The sequence below is a fragment of the Ischnura elegans genome, chromosome 6 (assembly GCF_921293095.1).
Source record: "Ischnura elegans chromosome 6, ioIscEleg1.1, whole genome shotgun sequence".
Lineage (NCBI taxonomy): Eukaryota > Metazoa > Arthropoda > Insecta > Odonata > Coenagrionidae > Ischnura > Ischnura elegans.
The window spans coordinates 8,013,743-8,029,505 of NC_060251.1; the positions used below are offsets into that span (position 1 = coordinate 8,013,743).

The window sequence follows — 15,763 nt, forward strand, 5'->3', positions numbered from 1 at the left end:
TCCGTATGTTGTGTTTATGAAGAATGCGCGAAATCTTGCCGGATACCGTAGAGACGTACGGCAGGTATGCGTTGGCCACCAGTTTCTGCTCTTCTTCATGTGTCTTCCTTTTTCCTTAAAAAGCCCTTTTCAGGGCCATGGAGCTTTCTCTCGAGCTATAACTATTTCCACGGAATGTCTTCTTCAGATGTCCGAGTTCAGCAGGAAGGCTTTGTTGGTCGGAAATGACTTTGGCTCTATGTAATAAAGATGAAAGAACCGCTGATCGTCCTAATAGCCTCCCTGAACCTCACGGAAAAACCAACAACCCATAATCCTTCCCCTTCCCCCACTCCTACGGACACCCCCGTCATTACCTTAGTCACCAACAACCTTCCATTACTCCCGGCCAACGGTCTTCCACACCCCGCCCCTCTCCAACTCTCACCACCCTCCCACAACGCCCAATCACACACCTCAGATTTCCCAGCCACCCCTTCCACCTACCCTCTTCCTCCTGATACCACATGATATATAAGGATGTTTGTTTTCTTTGTAGTCTTTGTACCTGATGATGACGCCGCTGCGTCGAAACTAGTAGTATCACAAAAATAAATTGGTGGATTTATACATAGTTTGTTCGCTTTTATTTATTATAAGCTGTAACATCTAATAATTGAAATTTTGACGTTCATATGGATGAATAAAAAACTTAATAAAGGGAATAGTTACTCTTAGGAAAGCATGCATATTTATCTTGCGGAACAGGTTACTTGATAATTGACACATTTTGAGTATTTATTTAAATATTGAAATACTTATGAAATGTCATTATTATCTTACTAAAAATCAGTTTAAACTTGGTGTTTCGAAAAAAGCAAATTCTATATGAATAAAATTCAATTGAAACAATTTTTTTTCATTTCTCAATAATGTTGCATTTTTGCAACTTTAGCCGTAAATGGGTTAAGGTAGGTTTTCATGGAGTACGAAGTATTCTGATGGTATGCCCTCCCTTCTTGGATTACCCTCTTCAATTCAAAATAAGGCCTCTCTTTCATTCTATCTAAAAATCCTATTCTTTTCCTTCCCCTCCCTCGTTTCCCTAACATTCTTCCCTCTAACACTGTTTTCAACATCCCATCCCCGCTAAGTACTCGCTCCATCCATACCTTCTGTCTTCTCCATATCTCATCTAAAAGCTGCCTCTCATCACCCACCATGCCCACCCACTTCGTCGTTCCTCTTCCTATGTGTCCATATTTCTGCACCATAAAATCCTACACTCCAGATCAGACTCTTCACAACCCTTTTCTTGAAACTCTTACTCAACGATCCTCGCATCAGCTCCTTTCCTGTTAAAGAACGCTGCCTTTGCTACATAACGCATTTCTCTTTCTGTTGTCCTTTCTGCTCTATCTGTTTTCTTTTAATTTGCTGCCCTTATTCCTTATTGTTGAATCGCTACCAGTGCTAAGTTTTTGCCCACCTACTATCTTGAGTCTAGCATTCCTAGCTTGCAATGCTTTACAAGTACACAATATAAAGCAGAGGCGATAGAGGACAGCCTTGGCTCACTCCTCGGCCAATGCTTGCCCCACCCAGATTCTCCTTCCTCTATCCTTTGCGAATTTCTAGTGGATTAGCAAAAAAAATCACATTAAAATAATCATTAACTATTTTTGCCTAAGCCTTGATTGTTTAACACTGCTAACGTTCATTCGATCTCTCTCAATACGATTCCAAGGTCCATTGGCTTGCTTTTTCTTTCGCATATCGCATTCGAGTAATATCACGCACTGTAGTGATATGTCCGCAGGAATTTGCCGTTAAATTTATCACAGCCTCTCTCTTCGATTCACGTTTATAAAAATTCTCTGAAATATCTATAATGATGCGCTTTCTCTCCTGAAGAATTAGATATTCTGAATCAATAAAGTGCTGAAAGAAATTTAACGTGGCCTCGAAAGAGCGGAGATATAAGCTCATGCACTCGGCACGCATCAAAGCCGAGCAGTAATTCTGGTGACTCATTGCGATGCAGTAGACAGCGTTATTGGATAACTTGTTGCAGGAAAACCTTAAGTGTCGGCCTAATTTAACAATTTTGTAGACTTAAACATGGCCGCTGGTTGGGACGAAGGCCGATTGCAGAATTTCATGCGGTTGTGCCGGGCGGCTGGTGAAAAGTTGTTTCATCTGAAAGCAGCCTCAATATAGCCTCTGCCTGCATTTCATGCCGTAGACAATGCCCCTTCGTGCCGAATTGAAATGGGCGCCATGGTGACCATGGCGGTTTGACGGCGCCATGCCATCAACGGCATGATTCGTCTCGTTTGAAGACATCTAGAGAGAGACCTATTGTTATTTGAAAGCACGAAGCATTGGGGAAAGTTGTGTGGAAGGCAAGGAAGGAACAGAAAGGATTGGAGGAGAAGGGGTGCTAATGATTAGCGAATCGATCGTCGGATAATCTGCGGCCTACAGACCTTCAAAAAAAAAATCATTTCAACACACCTCCAGTTCAAGTTTCTTTGTATCCGATTGTGTTTAGTATGCGTGCTTCTTTCACTGCCCTTCTTGACCGATTGGCAAACAATTGTAATCAATACTAAGCGGTTTTGCTGAATCTAGCCGCTACCTTCCTTCCCTCAGCACCTGGGTGAGGGGTATCAAATGGGAGCCCACAACATGAAAAAATTTTTACCAAAATGTAAGTTGTACATTTCTCATGGTTATACTGTAGCTACCCAGCACTCTTGTTTTAAAACACCGTCACAAGTCCTTGTGATTTGCGATTGGACTGTTTTTTATGATGGTTATAGTGGTAAATATCAAATGAAGGAAAGGAATTTTTTTTAATGCCAAAAAGCTATTGTTACCGTTCATACCAGGATGAGTGAATTCAGCTTAGAAGGCTTTTATGGGAAAGACAAAGTATCACTGTGCAAATTTAGCAATAAAAGACTTGAATCTGAAAGACTAAAGCCACATCAGCAGTGATGCACATAATTAAACGTGTGAAGAAAGGGGACTCACAAAATGACAGCTATCAATTGAACAGGCAGTCACACCGTCAAATAAAGTGAAGTAGGAGAAATAGGAGTTTGTTGTCGGTACTACTGAAGCATTTTTAAATGCTGGAATTAGTGTAGAGAGACTTGATAATTCCCAAAGGCTATAGCGGGATAAGATGGTAAAATCTGCACTGGGCTGAATTCTTATCTAGGATTATGCACTCGAAAGTAAATATTTAGAAACCCCTTCAGCGAAATTTTTAGATGCCTAGGTGGCCCCACGGTCCTTTTATCGTAAAAAACGTGTTTTTTCGAAAAACATTTTTCCTGAGCGATTCTTTGCTTTACAAAATCTGAAAAAATTCATGAAAGTATACTTTTATGTCCAAATACACCCTGATTTTTTTCATACTTTTTGGGTCAAAATTGAGTTTATGAAAAATATTTTAATTTTTTCATGAATTTTTAGGTTATGTTAGTAATATTTGGCAAACTTTTAAAAAATCATTTTTTGTGTATTTTTTATTGTTCTTTTAAATGGCCGTGTTAGATTTGCCATTTTTACTCCGGAAAATCCCCAAGTCTCCCTTTAAAATGCGAAAATACTCATTGACTAGCTGTTAAAGTATGCGGCTTCTACCACAATTGTAATACGAATTCGATAAAATTTCAAAATTGAATAAAATGATGCTAATTAAGCATAGTTTAAATTTAATTTTTAATATTTTCCCTTTTATCATTTTAGAGATTTTACATAGCAGTTGTATACCGTGCAGCATGTATTCAGGGAGCTCACTAATACGCAGGGCTATATTTTCTTTAAAGCTCAAACGGCAAATCTGATCCCACCATGTAAAAAAACGAAAATATAATTAAAAAATCGTTATTAATTGACATGCGGTAGAGTTTATCTGCTAAAAAGTATGGGGAAAACACCAAAAATTGGGTTTTTTCAAATTTTGGGGATTTTCCGGCTGTTCAAAATTTTCGACTTTTCAAAATGTATATTTTTAGTTTACTTCTGTTAATCTGCTTGACTGCTTGATTGCAAATAAATTATTTGCTCAATTATTTTCATTACCTGGCTCATGCAAAATTGTGTTCGTGGAGCACACAATTGGCTGGCCAGTTGGTACTGAACAATTTAGAGGCTGCTGTGCTACTTAGTGGCATATGCATTCCCGTAATAAATATTGTTCGCTGGGATTTTGCTGTATTTTAGGGTGGTGTAGAGACATGTTTTTCTTAATTCCACCCAGTTTTCTTGGAATTTTTTTCTTACAATTTCTTGGGGAAAATAATGGCTTTAATGCAATGACCCCAAGTAACTCCCACGTGAGATTGGGTGAAATTTGGCTCAACCACCATCCTCCCCCTCCAAAAATGCCTCTCATAGTTAATGGACTGGGAATAAGTTTCCAAGATGATGATAGCTAATATTACATTGCATTAAGTGTTATAAATTTTCTCAGGTGTCAGAACTGCGGCAGGAGTTGGAAGCACGCCTTTTAAGTCCGAAAGGGCTCAAGTCGCAGCTGATTGCACGTCTGAGCAAGGCAATAAAGACGGAAGCGCAGAGGGCAGAGGAGGAAGACGAGGATGAGGATGGAGGGAGCGGAGAAGCAAGCCAGGGCGGGGTAGACGGAGACGCAGAGGCGGAGGAGCAGAAGGGAGAGTCAGGCATGGAGACGGACTCTCTGGTGGTGGCCAAAGGCGACGATAGGGATGAGGACAAGAGGAAGAAAGAAGTATGTCCATCCCTCAGCTCAGTCTTCCCTCTTGAAGATAGCAACTGAGCGGAGCCCACTTTTATCAGTCTCACAAAAATGATGCCTTGTTTTTAACTGAGCCAGCCAGCTATTCCTTGTCAAATGCATAGAGCCTTTTTTCTGTGCAAAACATCACTTTTACTGTATTTCTCCAAATATAGTCCTCCCCCTTTATCTTGGTTTCCTAAAGTCCCAAACCCCTTATGCTATAAATAGTCATATTGAGGCTAAATGGTTGTAAGTACAACAAAATGGATAAAAACTTTGCTCATTAAGGCTACAACTCAGCAAAATTGACTATAAATGACAATGAAGTTGTGTATTTTTAATTTTCAACCTTACTTACTGCCAAAAATCACAGCTCAAGGGTCAGCAGTTGACCCAGTGATCTCAAATATTTTGGGCTCTATTTGGAGTCAGTTTCACTTTTATTGCAATGGTTAAGGTCTCCCTGAAAAAAAATTAGAGCTGCCCTACTTTTCAGTGCAATTGTTAGCTTTTGAATTTAACAATTTTTTCAATCAGATAATTGATGTTTTCTTCCTTATTACCATTGTTCATCTCGTAATCTTGATCTTTATTATAGGAAGATGAAAAGAGGAAACAGGATGAGCGTGAGAAGGCTACATTGGAGCGTAGGTATTTGCTGCCGGATACTCCTCATGTGTTGGTCCACCCGTCAAAGACTGCTAAATCTGGAAAATTTGATTGCACTGTGATGTCCCTCTCTTTATTGCTGGACTACAGACAGGAGGACACTAAGGTTTGATATGAACTTTGCCAACATTTGTCTGTGTGTGAAATTGTTTTGTTTAAGTATATGATAGGTCACACTTAAGCCAAAAGTAACTGTTGAACTTAATGTGCTGTTAATTTCTTTGTAAAGTTATTAAGTTCACTTAAGTATGGCACATGTGGAACCAGGGATGCCCTACCTTCTTATACGCAGTACCCTTCCAAATACACCAATTTCTTTTCATGGCAATCTTATAAGATATCACATATTTGTAGCCTTCATTTTGAAAATTTTCATTCATACCTCAACATCTATGAGGGCCCTTCTGCAACATCTATTATGGCTCTTTTTTCCCAATGCTATGGCAAGAAATTTCTCACTCATATGCATCAGTTGGCAAACTGGCCAATCGAATTGCTTAACACATTTGTTGTCTCATCATTACAATTTTGCACCCAATTGTACAAAAAATTAAGTAAAGAATATAGCCAAGTCACAAGTCTGATACATAATTTTCCATGTAGATAAGCATTTAGTAATTCTAATCACAAGTGAAAATACAGTTTTTGTTAATGAAATGTTTTAGAAGTCCAGATTTTACTTATCTAATTATGTATGTCATATTTCCAGCATTTCAATTTTATGTTGAGCCAAAATCCTTAATCCCAATCAGCATTTTCATTCTTTATGTGGTCTATCCAGCATTATTAGAGTTATGTTGCTTGTGGCACAGTAAGTCCCCGATGTACTAACAAGATGCGTTCTGAGACATTGTTTGTAAGTTGAAAAACCTAAGCAAGGCAACGAAGTGCGAAGTTATCCTGCAGAATGCAACACTGCATTACACTTTTGCATTAACTCGTGATGCATCATGATGGTGAAGAATGGATCTTACTGCTTGTGCAAAGTGGCTGGAGCGGAAAATTTTGCTATCCACACAAAGGGAAAATAAGTGAATTGCTGAATAGTAGTTGACTTCACACCAGTTTAATTGATACTTCATTTAGGCTGGTCAAAAAGTGAGTTCTTTTGCTCCACAAGTTCATACAGAGAGGACTTAACTGTACTGCAAAATGAAAGCTCACGCTAACGTACTGCCATGGTCCAGTCACTATTTAATGCATCAAATCATTTTTCATTTTCGGAGTTATCTCTGCTCGTTGGTTGCATGGTACCATTAAAATATTTAATAATAACAATAAAAAAATGTCTTTATTCAGGCGAGGTTGAGACTAGGAAGTCCCCTCTTCCACCTAACCTCTCCATAGAGTCAATGCAAACATATTAAAAAATTATAGACAAACGAATTGTTTAATGCTTATACAAAACATATTGAGGATTTCTGGGGAAAGATCTTATTTTTGCTTCTCAGATACATGATTTTTTTGCCTTCTTGTAATCATTCTCATAATTGGTATTATGGTGGAATGGTTTGTCATGGTTGGCTAGTTGTAGTAGTAATAAAAAACAAAGAAATAACTGATTTATGTGATCGAGATGTTAAACTTTGTCTTCTTGTATTTGTTGCTGCCATTATAGCCATTATGACTGGCAAAAGTGAATGTCAAATAAAAATGGAGATTATTAAATTTACAGCAAAAGAAGTTCAAAGGAAAATAATGTTGTATTCTGATAAAAAAGTGATTTCTTTAAGCCCTTTCTTTGTTGCTAAAAAGGAAGTTTAATTGCGTCATATGTGTGTTTCTTTCTCTTATTTCTATTTTAAATTTCTTATTCTCATCTTTTTCATGCATAATACAGGAGCACTCATTTGAAGTGTCATTGTTTGCTGAACTATTCAATGAAATGCTAATGAGAGATTTTGGCTTCAGCATATATAGAGCATTGTGCTCTATACCTGACCGCTCAAAAGAAGATAAGGAAGACAAGGTTAGTGCTATCTGGAGCCTTGGCTATTCAGTGAAGGTATCTACCGTATATCTCCGAATATAGTCCCCCCTTTTTTTCCAAAAATGGCCGCGGAAAAGTAAGGGGGGGGGGACTATAATCGAGTGTAATCCAATTTAGCATACTAAAGGTGACCATAAAGTAATAAATAACGGCATAATGGCTAATGTTCTCGTAGTCTTTCTATTTGAGTATATTTATGAGGATTATAATCGGAGATATTAGTAAATACTGCCACGTTTTACCGGAAATTAAGACAATTTTTACCACAAATGTTGTACAGATACGATTATTCCGATTCAAATAGCATATCGAATATGCGTTTTCACGGAATCCAATCGGGTAGCCGCTAATTTTTCTTGGAAAAGTATTGTTAGAATAATTCAATCGACACTGATCACTTAATGACGCAAAACAGTAAATAATTAAAATGAAAACTAAACACACACTATCATTACATTAATCGAACACTAGAATTGAATCAATAGTATATGTACCCGTCGCTCATTTAATAACTACACGATTTAAATAATTGCGAAAAATAAACAGATAAAGTGAACCTTTCGTGACGATTTAGCATTTCATTGCGTCCGTAGCTACTATACGTCCGTGCGGTTCGTGTTTACAACCACTGCCTTTACCGCCTTCACAGAACAAGATTGCGTAATAGGTGATGCATTTGTTTCTGAAAAGGCGCAATAATCGACGACTTTAAACCAGAAGCGCCGGCATTACTGCATTTGATCGAAATACAGCGACTCAGTATCGAAAGTGTAATCAATTTATTGAGGAATATCTTCAATTCGCCAGGGCAAATAGGATCGATAAATTACGTCGCATAACGTTTCGCAATTATTTCCGCGATATTTTCTTTATTAAAAATAATTTTACGTTCAACAGTGAGGTGATGGATCAAGTAGAAAGATGAGGATCAATCCTGCCGCAGATTAGAGGCCTTCAAAGACGGAGTTTCGATGCCGATTTAAAAATAGCCGTTGCAGAATACGCCGTAAATCATAGTATTTACAGCGCTAGCAAAGCGCTAATACATCGCGGAAGTCATTTCGGGGGTCTCGATGCGGCAGATTCAAAGAATTACAGGAAAATATCGTCGAATTTGTGCGCAAATGCAGAGCAGAAGCTCTTTGTGTAACTCATGCAATAATTCGCGACGAGGCATTGAAAATTGATTTGATATTTTTTTCAGTTTTAATGTTTGTTGGAAAAAGTTTATTTCTTAATTTTATTACTTTGATATTTGTAAGTCCTGTAGTTTAATTGTTTTGCTTAGCAGGCATTTGATGGCAATATTTTTATAATGTTTATAATTTATTTAACACAATTTTATTTAGATTTCCTAAATTCTTCAGGTCACTTGGATTTGTGATGACTTGATGGGTGTGTTACACTGGATCTAAGGAAGTTTCAGGGCCAAATGCAATACTGTTTATGGGCTTTAAGTTAAAGCTTATATATTGACATTGTCTGTAGTCATTTGGAAATCAAAAATATTAATAATTTGTGAAGGTTTAAAAAATACAATAGCCTTGGATACTTAAAAAAATTTCTCATTTCTTCATTACATCTGGTTAAGGAACTATAAATTACTGATACATGCAATGGATCACAACATGTTTTAGGTATAGTTATTTTGTTGTGATGGAAAATATGTGAACAGATTTGTTCTTAATCTTCACAGAAAATAATAGTTTTTATCGAATCTAGAATCTTAACTTGCTAACCACAGAAAAATTGCCTTCCTTTACATTTGAAAATTTTTCCCAAAACTGAGGTCTCAAAATTGGGGGGGGGACTATATTCGGAGATATACGGTAATTCTATCTGCCCTATTGGAGTCTCGAGACTTCTCACACAAATCTACACTGGCTAAACTAATTGCTAGGGTCCACAAAGATTGTGTGCCTGTGGCAAGGTAGGCATTTATTTGAGTTGTGCACAGTGATTCAATCAGTGCAATTACGCTTGTTGTGTGCATGATGCTGCAATGAATAGTCAGAATTGTGGCCTTCAAAAGAAACTTACCATTTTGTTCTGCATATTATTTCTGCTGTAACCTGAAAACAGGCACCCGGAGTCCTATGCTCCGTTATACTCCGGCTCCATTGTCGTCGCTCTGCTCCGACAATCGGATTTATGTTGTGATATTAATCCATAATCAATGCTATTTGTGGTGTTATCTCATGCCAATACATTCCAATATACAAATAGTAGTATTAAAAAAAAATACTTTTCATATGTGGAATTACAATGTGTTCTATTTAATTAAGTTTAGTTAAATATTTTTGAATAATAAATAATGGTAACTATAATCTGAAAGCTTATCACCATATGATAGTCGATATTCATTTCATAAGTTGTTATATAATGTGAGAGACATGATGATAACTTTTACTAATTTCATTAGATCACAGTATAAATTTAAATTTCAAGCGATATTAATAAAATAAAAATGCTGTATTTTACTATGCAGACTACCATTAGCAAACTTCTTGAATACCATTTTTTTAATCTCCCTCGGGCCGTATTCAACCTTATGCGAGTCCAGGGCAACAATTGCACGTTTACGATATGAAATATACATGTAACGATTGTAGATAACATTTTTCGTCGAGTATGATTTGTATACAATTCAAAAATCTTCGAAAATTACCCTAGAGTTTTTTTCCCCCGCTGCTGATCGTCGTCTGCAATGCCGGATCAGACGTCCAAGTACACTTGAAACATTCCTTGTCAGCAAGTAAATAAAATAATTCTATATTTTGACAGGAATTCTGATGGAAATAATGAGACCGGTGTAGGCTGGCATTAAAATGCAAATGTCCTGCAGCTTTTGCGCCCAATTTCATTTTTTTTAAAAGATTGTGGAAAACATCAAAGGAGTGTGAACTCGTGCACGGATGAATCATAACAGGGATAAGCCGCACCCGGATAATCGGGAGTCTGCTGTATGATAATACAGACAATACTAACCAACAGTGAAAACCGGGGCTAGTACGCAGTAAATGCAGACGGAGTAATCATTAAATCCTACATTAATCGAAACAATCATTAATATGATAGTACATATAAACTTCCTCTGAGTGAATTTATCTTCGTGGGCAAACGAAATATTTTCGGTGAGTGTCCAAGGAAAGCAAAAAGGGTAAGGCAAACTGAAATTTCTCGAGAAGCAGAAGTGGCACCACAAACTTAGTCCTAAAACTTTCGTAAGTGACTGTACATATTTGAATCTACTGAATCTGGCTATGCCTATGTGATGGGATTTCATTCCAATGGCATCAATTCACTGGAGAAAAGAGGAAAAAATGCATGTATTACTGTAGAATTCCTAACATTAGTCATCAATTTGTTTGACTTTAAGAATTGAGTACGTATGTTATTAGCCCTTGAGCTTTAATAGCCTATTCAATCTGCTCAACAGAGAGAATTCTCGGGCAATTTGTCTAATTTGTATGATTTTATTAATAATTTTGTATAAATTCCAATATTGATGTGATGGATCTAATTTTTGTTTTTTTGTGTGTCTTATACATCTGTCACCTTTAGAAAAGATCACCTATGTTGTTGTCTCTTCTCATATTTTGGGATAAATATTTATTGCTGAAATCAATCTTAAAAATTCCAGTGGATTTGTAGTGATTCAGTTTTCAATTTGTCTAATATTTTTTAGGAGAAAAGGAAAGAAAAGGAGAAGAGAGATGAGAAGAAAGACGAAAGAGAGGAGAGGAAAGATGATGATAAGAAGGACGATGCCAAAAGAAATGAGGACAAGCAGGAAGAAAAGGAGAAAAGTGTGGAGAAAGAAGAAGAGGACGAAGAAGAGGAAGACGAGGAGGTTAGTTGCCATGCACAATGTCTCACTTTTTTTTAAATTTGGTTGATGAGTAGTGGTGATAAAAATTAATTTTAAACTAATCAAAGACCATGTACTTAGTGCAGGATTGTTCTAGCTTACAATGTATACTTTCAGGAAAAGTTTTCAATCAAGACAATCTGATTCATATAGTAATACAGTGGAAACTCGGTTTTACAATTGGTCAGGGAAGCACTCATTTGTAATGGCGTGTCGCACAAGATGTAGCAACTTGATCACGTATCTGGGATGGTCTGGGATTGGTAAGATGCATCAGCTCGCTGTGCTATGCCACACTTAACAGTTGCATTGCACAAAGTTACTATTATCGGTACAAAAAAGGTAGAAAGCTGAACTTTGTATGAAATTCTGCCGAAGCTCCATAGGGTTGAGTAATATTGCGTTTTACTCCTCGTTTATCATACTTCATTATTAAATCATTAAAAAGTGCGATGGTGGTTGGCGTAACATGGTGAAACTCCTTCATGATGCACAAAGGTTAAGAAAACACTTAGCTGTTTCACAAAATAAAATATATTGCGACCGGTTTCGATACAGCGTATCATCATCTGGCCAGCTAAGTGTTTTCTTAACCTTTGTGCATCATTAAAAAGTGTTTAAACGTTTACCTTGTAGTGTTGAAAGAGTGAAGAAGAGCACACAAAAAAACTCGGAAAAAGGCAAAACCGTCCTCTTCTTCATCTTGTCACGGGCAAAATATTGGATTGGTGCACTTCCTTTATTTTTATTAGATAGAACGACATCTTTGCGTTAAAAATAGTTTTTCCATTGAATTTTACCAATTCTTTGATTTTAAAATGGCCCAAAGGTAGATTTCAATTTCCGAGGTGTAAAAAAGTGCATGAATATCGAAGTTACGTATACTATATGGAAAAAATATTTCCAAACTTTACATGTAAGGAAATGTTGACGAAGTTCCTCTTACTTAGTGAGTGAGTCTAGTGCCACGGAAAAAATGCATCATCAAGATCAGAATGATTTTCGTAATATCATGTTAAATTGTCAACGTAAGAATACATTAAAATATTTATAAAAGAAGGTGGAGGATGATCAATACCATATTTTTAACTAAAGAACTGAGACTCACTCTATGCATGCCAACAAAAATTTTCCATGGAGACGGAATGTTGGATCTCGGAAATGCTTCTATTCAATTAATTACTTGAATTATAATTAGCATTAATTATTAATAAATAAAAATATTAAAAATTAGAATTTTAAACATGGTGAATGTATAAACAGTAATACATTTGGAATTAGTTGGGTATCCTGAAGACCTATCTGCCCTTAATTTATCATTTGCAAATAGCATTCAATTATATAATTACACGATGGATAAATATTATTTTTTTAGGAGGAAGAAGAAAATAGCCGTGATAAGAAGGAAAAGGACAGTAAGGGAAGAGGAAAGTACAAAGAGAGTTCTCGCGGCAGCAGTGATAAAAGTGACAGCAAGGGAGACAAGAGTAAGAAGGAGAAGGTGCGCATGTACACCGAAGATCCAGCTCTTCTCCTCTCATTTGTTTATTTTGATCAATCACACTGCGGCTACATCTTTGATAAAGATGTGGAAGAAATACTGTTCACCCTTGGCCTAAATCTGTCGAGGGCTCAGGTAATGTCGTACATTAATTCTTAACTTTTACATTTTAATCACATCCATAGTTGGCTAACCAGTCTTATATGTTGTAAGTAAGTATACTTCAATTTAATGTTGAGTGAGTGTGGCCAAGTTGCCCCATTCCTCCCCATCCCTGCCCTGTTCAACACACACAAAGTTAAAAATTTCAAATAAATGTTCATGCCTTAGAAGTACTGAAGCAAAATGAGGAAAGTTACATAAAATTTAAAAACTAAAAATGTTAGAAAATTATTTTATTTTTAAATTTTATGAATAAAGAGAAACAGTTGCAAAAATATAGAAAACACCAATAAAGAGTTCATTCAAATGCTTATTTAAAATGGCCAAAAGAAAGTTTTCCTGCAAAAATCACTAAAGAGTATTGATTTGCTTTTTGGCCATGAAGTATATTCTACTTCAAGTGTTGTATGTTTTTTGTGAATATGGGGTGAAATATCTAGCTTGAGATTGGAAATTACTTCAGTGAACCAGCTGAATCATTGACGTGGTATATATGAGGTAATTGTGATGGAATGTCTTCTTTACCTTTTGTTATCATTCTATCATTATGAGTCCATAACAAATTTTTAATTTTAAAGATAATGATGTGAAAATGATGGAGTAGTAGAAACATGAAAAGCATATTTTTGAATATGATATGGCAAAACCAGCGATCTGACTTTTTGTGGTTTCAAATGGTTTTAAATCATTATTTGTTTATATATTGAGATGCATGCTCTTATGCTTGCAGTATTCCATTTGCTGTTATGTATAGCCCATTTTCCTTTGGTTTAGATTAAGAAGCTTGTACAGAAAGTTGTTACACGTGATACATTGAACTATCGGAAACTGACAGACAAACCCAAAGTGAAGGATGACAATTCTGGTAAAGATGGCGAAGCTAGAGAAGTCACCAAGCTTAGGGAAAAACTACCTCTGAAAGAGTATGACTTGGGAGCCAACCTTGAGGAATTAGCGTTTGGTGAGTATGGAAGATAAGACTTAGTTAGCAATTAATGAGATCTTGATATTTATGCTTTGGTAAAATAAAAACATATTCCAGGAAATAAGCGGTTGCTGCCTGTGTTTCATAATGAACCTCCGACACCTTTGAAACAAATGCAGATGCAGTGCAGTGAAGTCAAAGAATCGTCAGAAAAGCCTCTGGCTGAAGGTAAATACTTCCAAAGGTCTTATCAATAATAATATTTTATTATTTCCAGGATATCTACATAGTTAACATTTAAAGAACAGAAGGGAATTCCACTGAAAATGGATGATAATGCAATAAAAAAATTATCCATCACACTGACAATCATGGTATAAAAGCAGTTATTTTATTACCTGCATATTACAAGGGTAGCCTTTTTAGTGTCGGGAATAGAACATTCCTTATCACCTAGCAATAATAAATGGTCTTCATGAACAACTTTTTGAGTTGGTTCATACTCATGCAAAGGTTAATTAAGATCGGCCTGATAGTTTTAAAACGGTGGCGCGTCGAAGTTCCCAAGGCGCTGTGCGAGATGGAATAGGGTAGTTTCCTTCATCAAAGAAAACGAAAGGCATTGATTGCGATTCATTACCCACCATTAGTGTATTCATAATACACAAATTATTTGGTTTTTGAAATACCGGTTTAGACTAATGGCAAGGGTCAAATTTTATCCTCATTTGAAAAAGGCCAGATTGGCGCCCATGCGATTCCACTCCACGTGACGTCACAGGGACCTAGTTTCTACACGAGAGGATAGGAGTTATACATCGTCTGAGGTTACCAATGCATGCATGAGGCACAGGGCTCAGGGAAACATGTCTTAATAATCACCTATTTAAACTGGCTAAGGTCGGAAAGTTTTCTTCGTTTGATACGGTAATAGTAATCCTTATTTAAGCCAAGCGCTACCAGCCAGCAAGGTACTCAGCTACCTGCTAGCATCCTGCGTCCTATCAGCGCTCAGAGCCTCGATCAAGGTCACCTCACAAGGCGGGAGGGGGAACCAGAAATGCGTCGCACGGACTTTTTCCCATCATTCCTACTTACCCGTCACGTTTTCGCGCGCTTGAAATTTTTCACTTGTCATTTAATTGCGAAAAATAGATATCGTTATTTAAAAATCTAAAAGCGTGAAATACGTACTCCAGGAGTAATAATCTTTCGATTGAGGCAATAAAAAAATAATAGGAAACCACCCTATTAAGTCATGAACAGTACCGCACCATAACTTTCTATAACTTTCAATGAAGCCTCATCCAACAAGAATGCCTTTTTTTGTTATTTTTGGCAAAGAAGCACCATCAAAGAAAACCGTTTATTGCTGGTATGCAGAGTTTCAGCGAGGATACTCTAGCATCAGTGACGAACCGCGTGAAGGGCAACCAAAAACCCCCGTCACTCAAGAAAATGTGGATGCTGTACGTAACATGACTATGGGAGATTATCATGTTACATACCATATTCAAGCATCATTGGTCATCTCAGGGACCTCAATTCAAAAGATCTTACATGAAGAGTTAGGTGTTAAAAAATTGGTTTCCAGCTGGATACCGCACCTCCTCACAGAAGAATGGAAAGTAGCTCGAGTCAAATGGTGTGAAAATACTCTACAACGATTCAACTCAGGAGCATCAAAGCACGTTCACAACATCGTAAGTGGTGATGAATCATGGACCTGAAGCTACGAACCTGAATCAAAATGCTAATCTTCAGTATGGGTCTTCCAAAGTAGCTCAAGCCGACAAAAGTTGTTCGGTCTTGCAGCGTTTCCAAGAAAATGGTTGCATCGTTCGTAGCCAATTCAGGGCATGTAGTAACGATTGCTCTTGAAAATCAAAGAA

The 15,763-nt window shown here is 36.9% G+C and overlaps 1 protein-coding gene across 5 annotated transcripts in view; it reads left to right on the plus strand.

The window, feature by feature from the left end:
• The window catches only part of LOC124160413 (cell division cycle and apoptosis regulator protein 1-like), a 102,087-nt gene that overhangs the window by 52,546 nt on the left and 33,778 nt on the right, over positions 1-15,763 (plus strand). For all 5 annotated transcript variants that reach the window (XM_046536261.1, XM_046536264.1, XM_046536265.1 and 2 more), the window contains 7 exons: positions 4,469-4,744; positions 5,352-5,528; positions 7,263-7,391; positions 11,101-11,265; positions 12,659-12,919; positions 13,721-13,907; positions 13,989-14,099. In XM_046536261.1, coding sequence (XP_046392217.1) covers positions 4,469-4,744; positions 5,352-5,528; positions 7,263-7,391; positions 11,101-11,265; positions 12,659-12,919; positions 13,721-13,907; positions 13,989-14,099 — 1,306 coding nt within the window. The remainder of the gene's footprint in view (positions 1-4,468; positions 4,745-5,351; positions 5,529-7,262; positions 7,392-11,100; positions 11,266-12,658; positions 12,920-13,720; positions 13,908-13,988; positions 14,100-15,763) is intronic.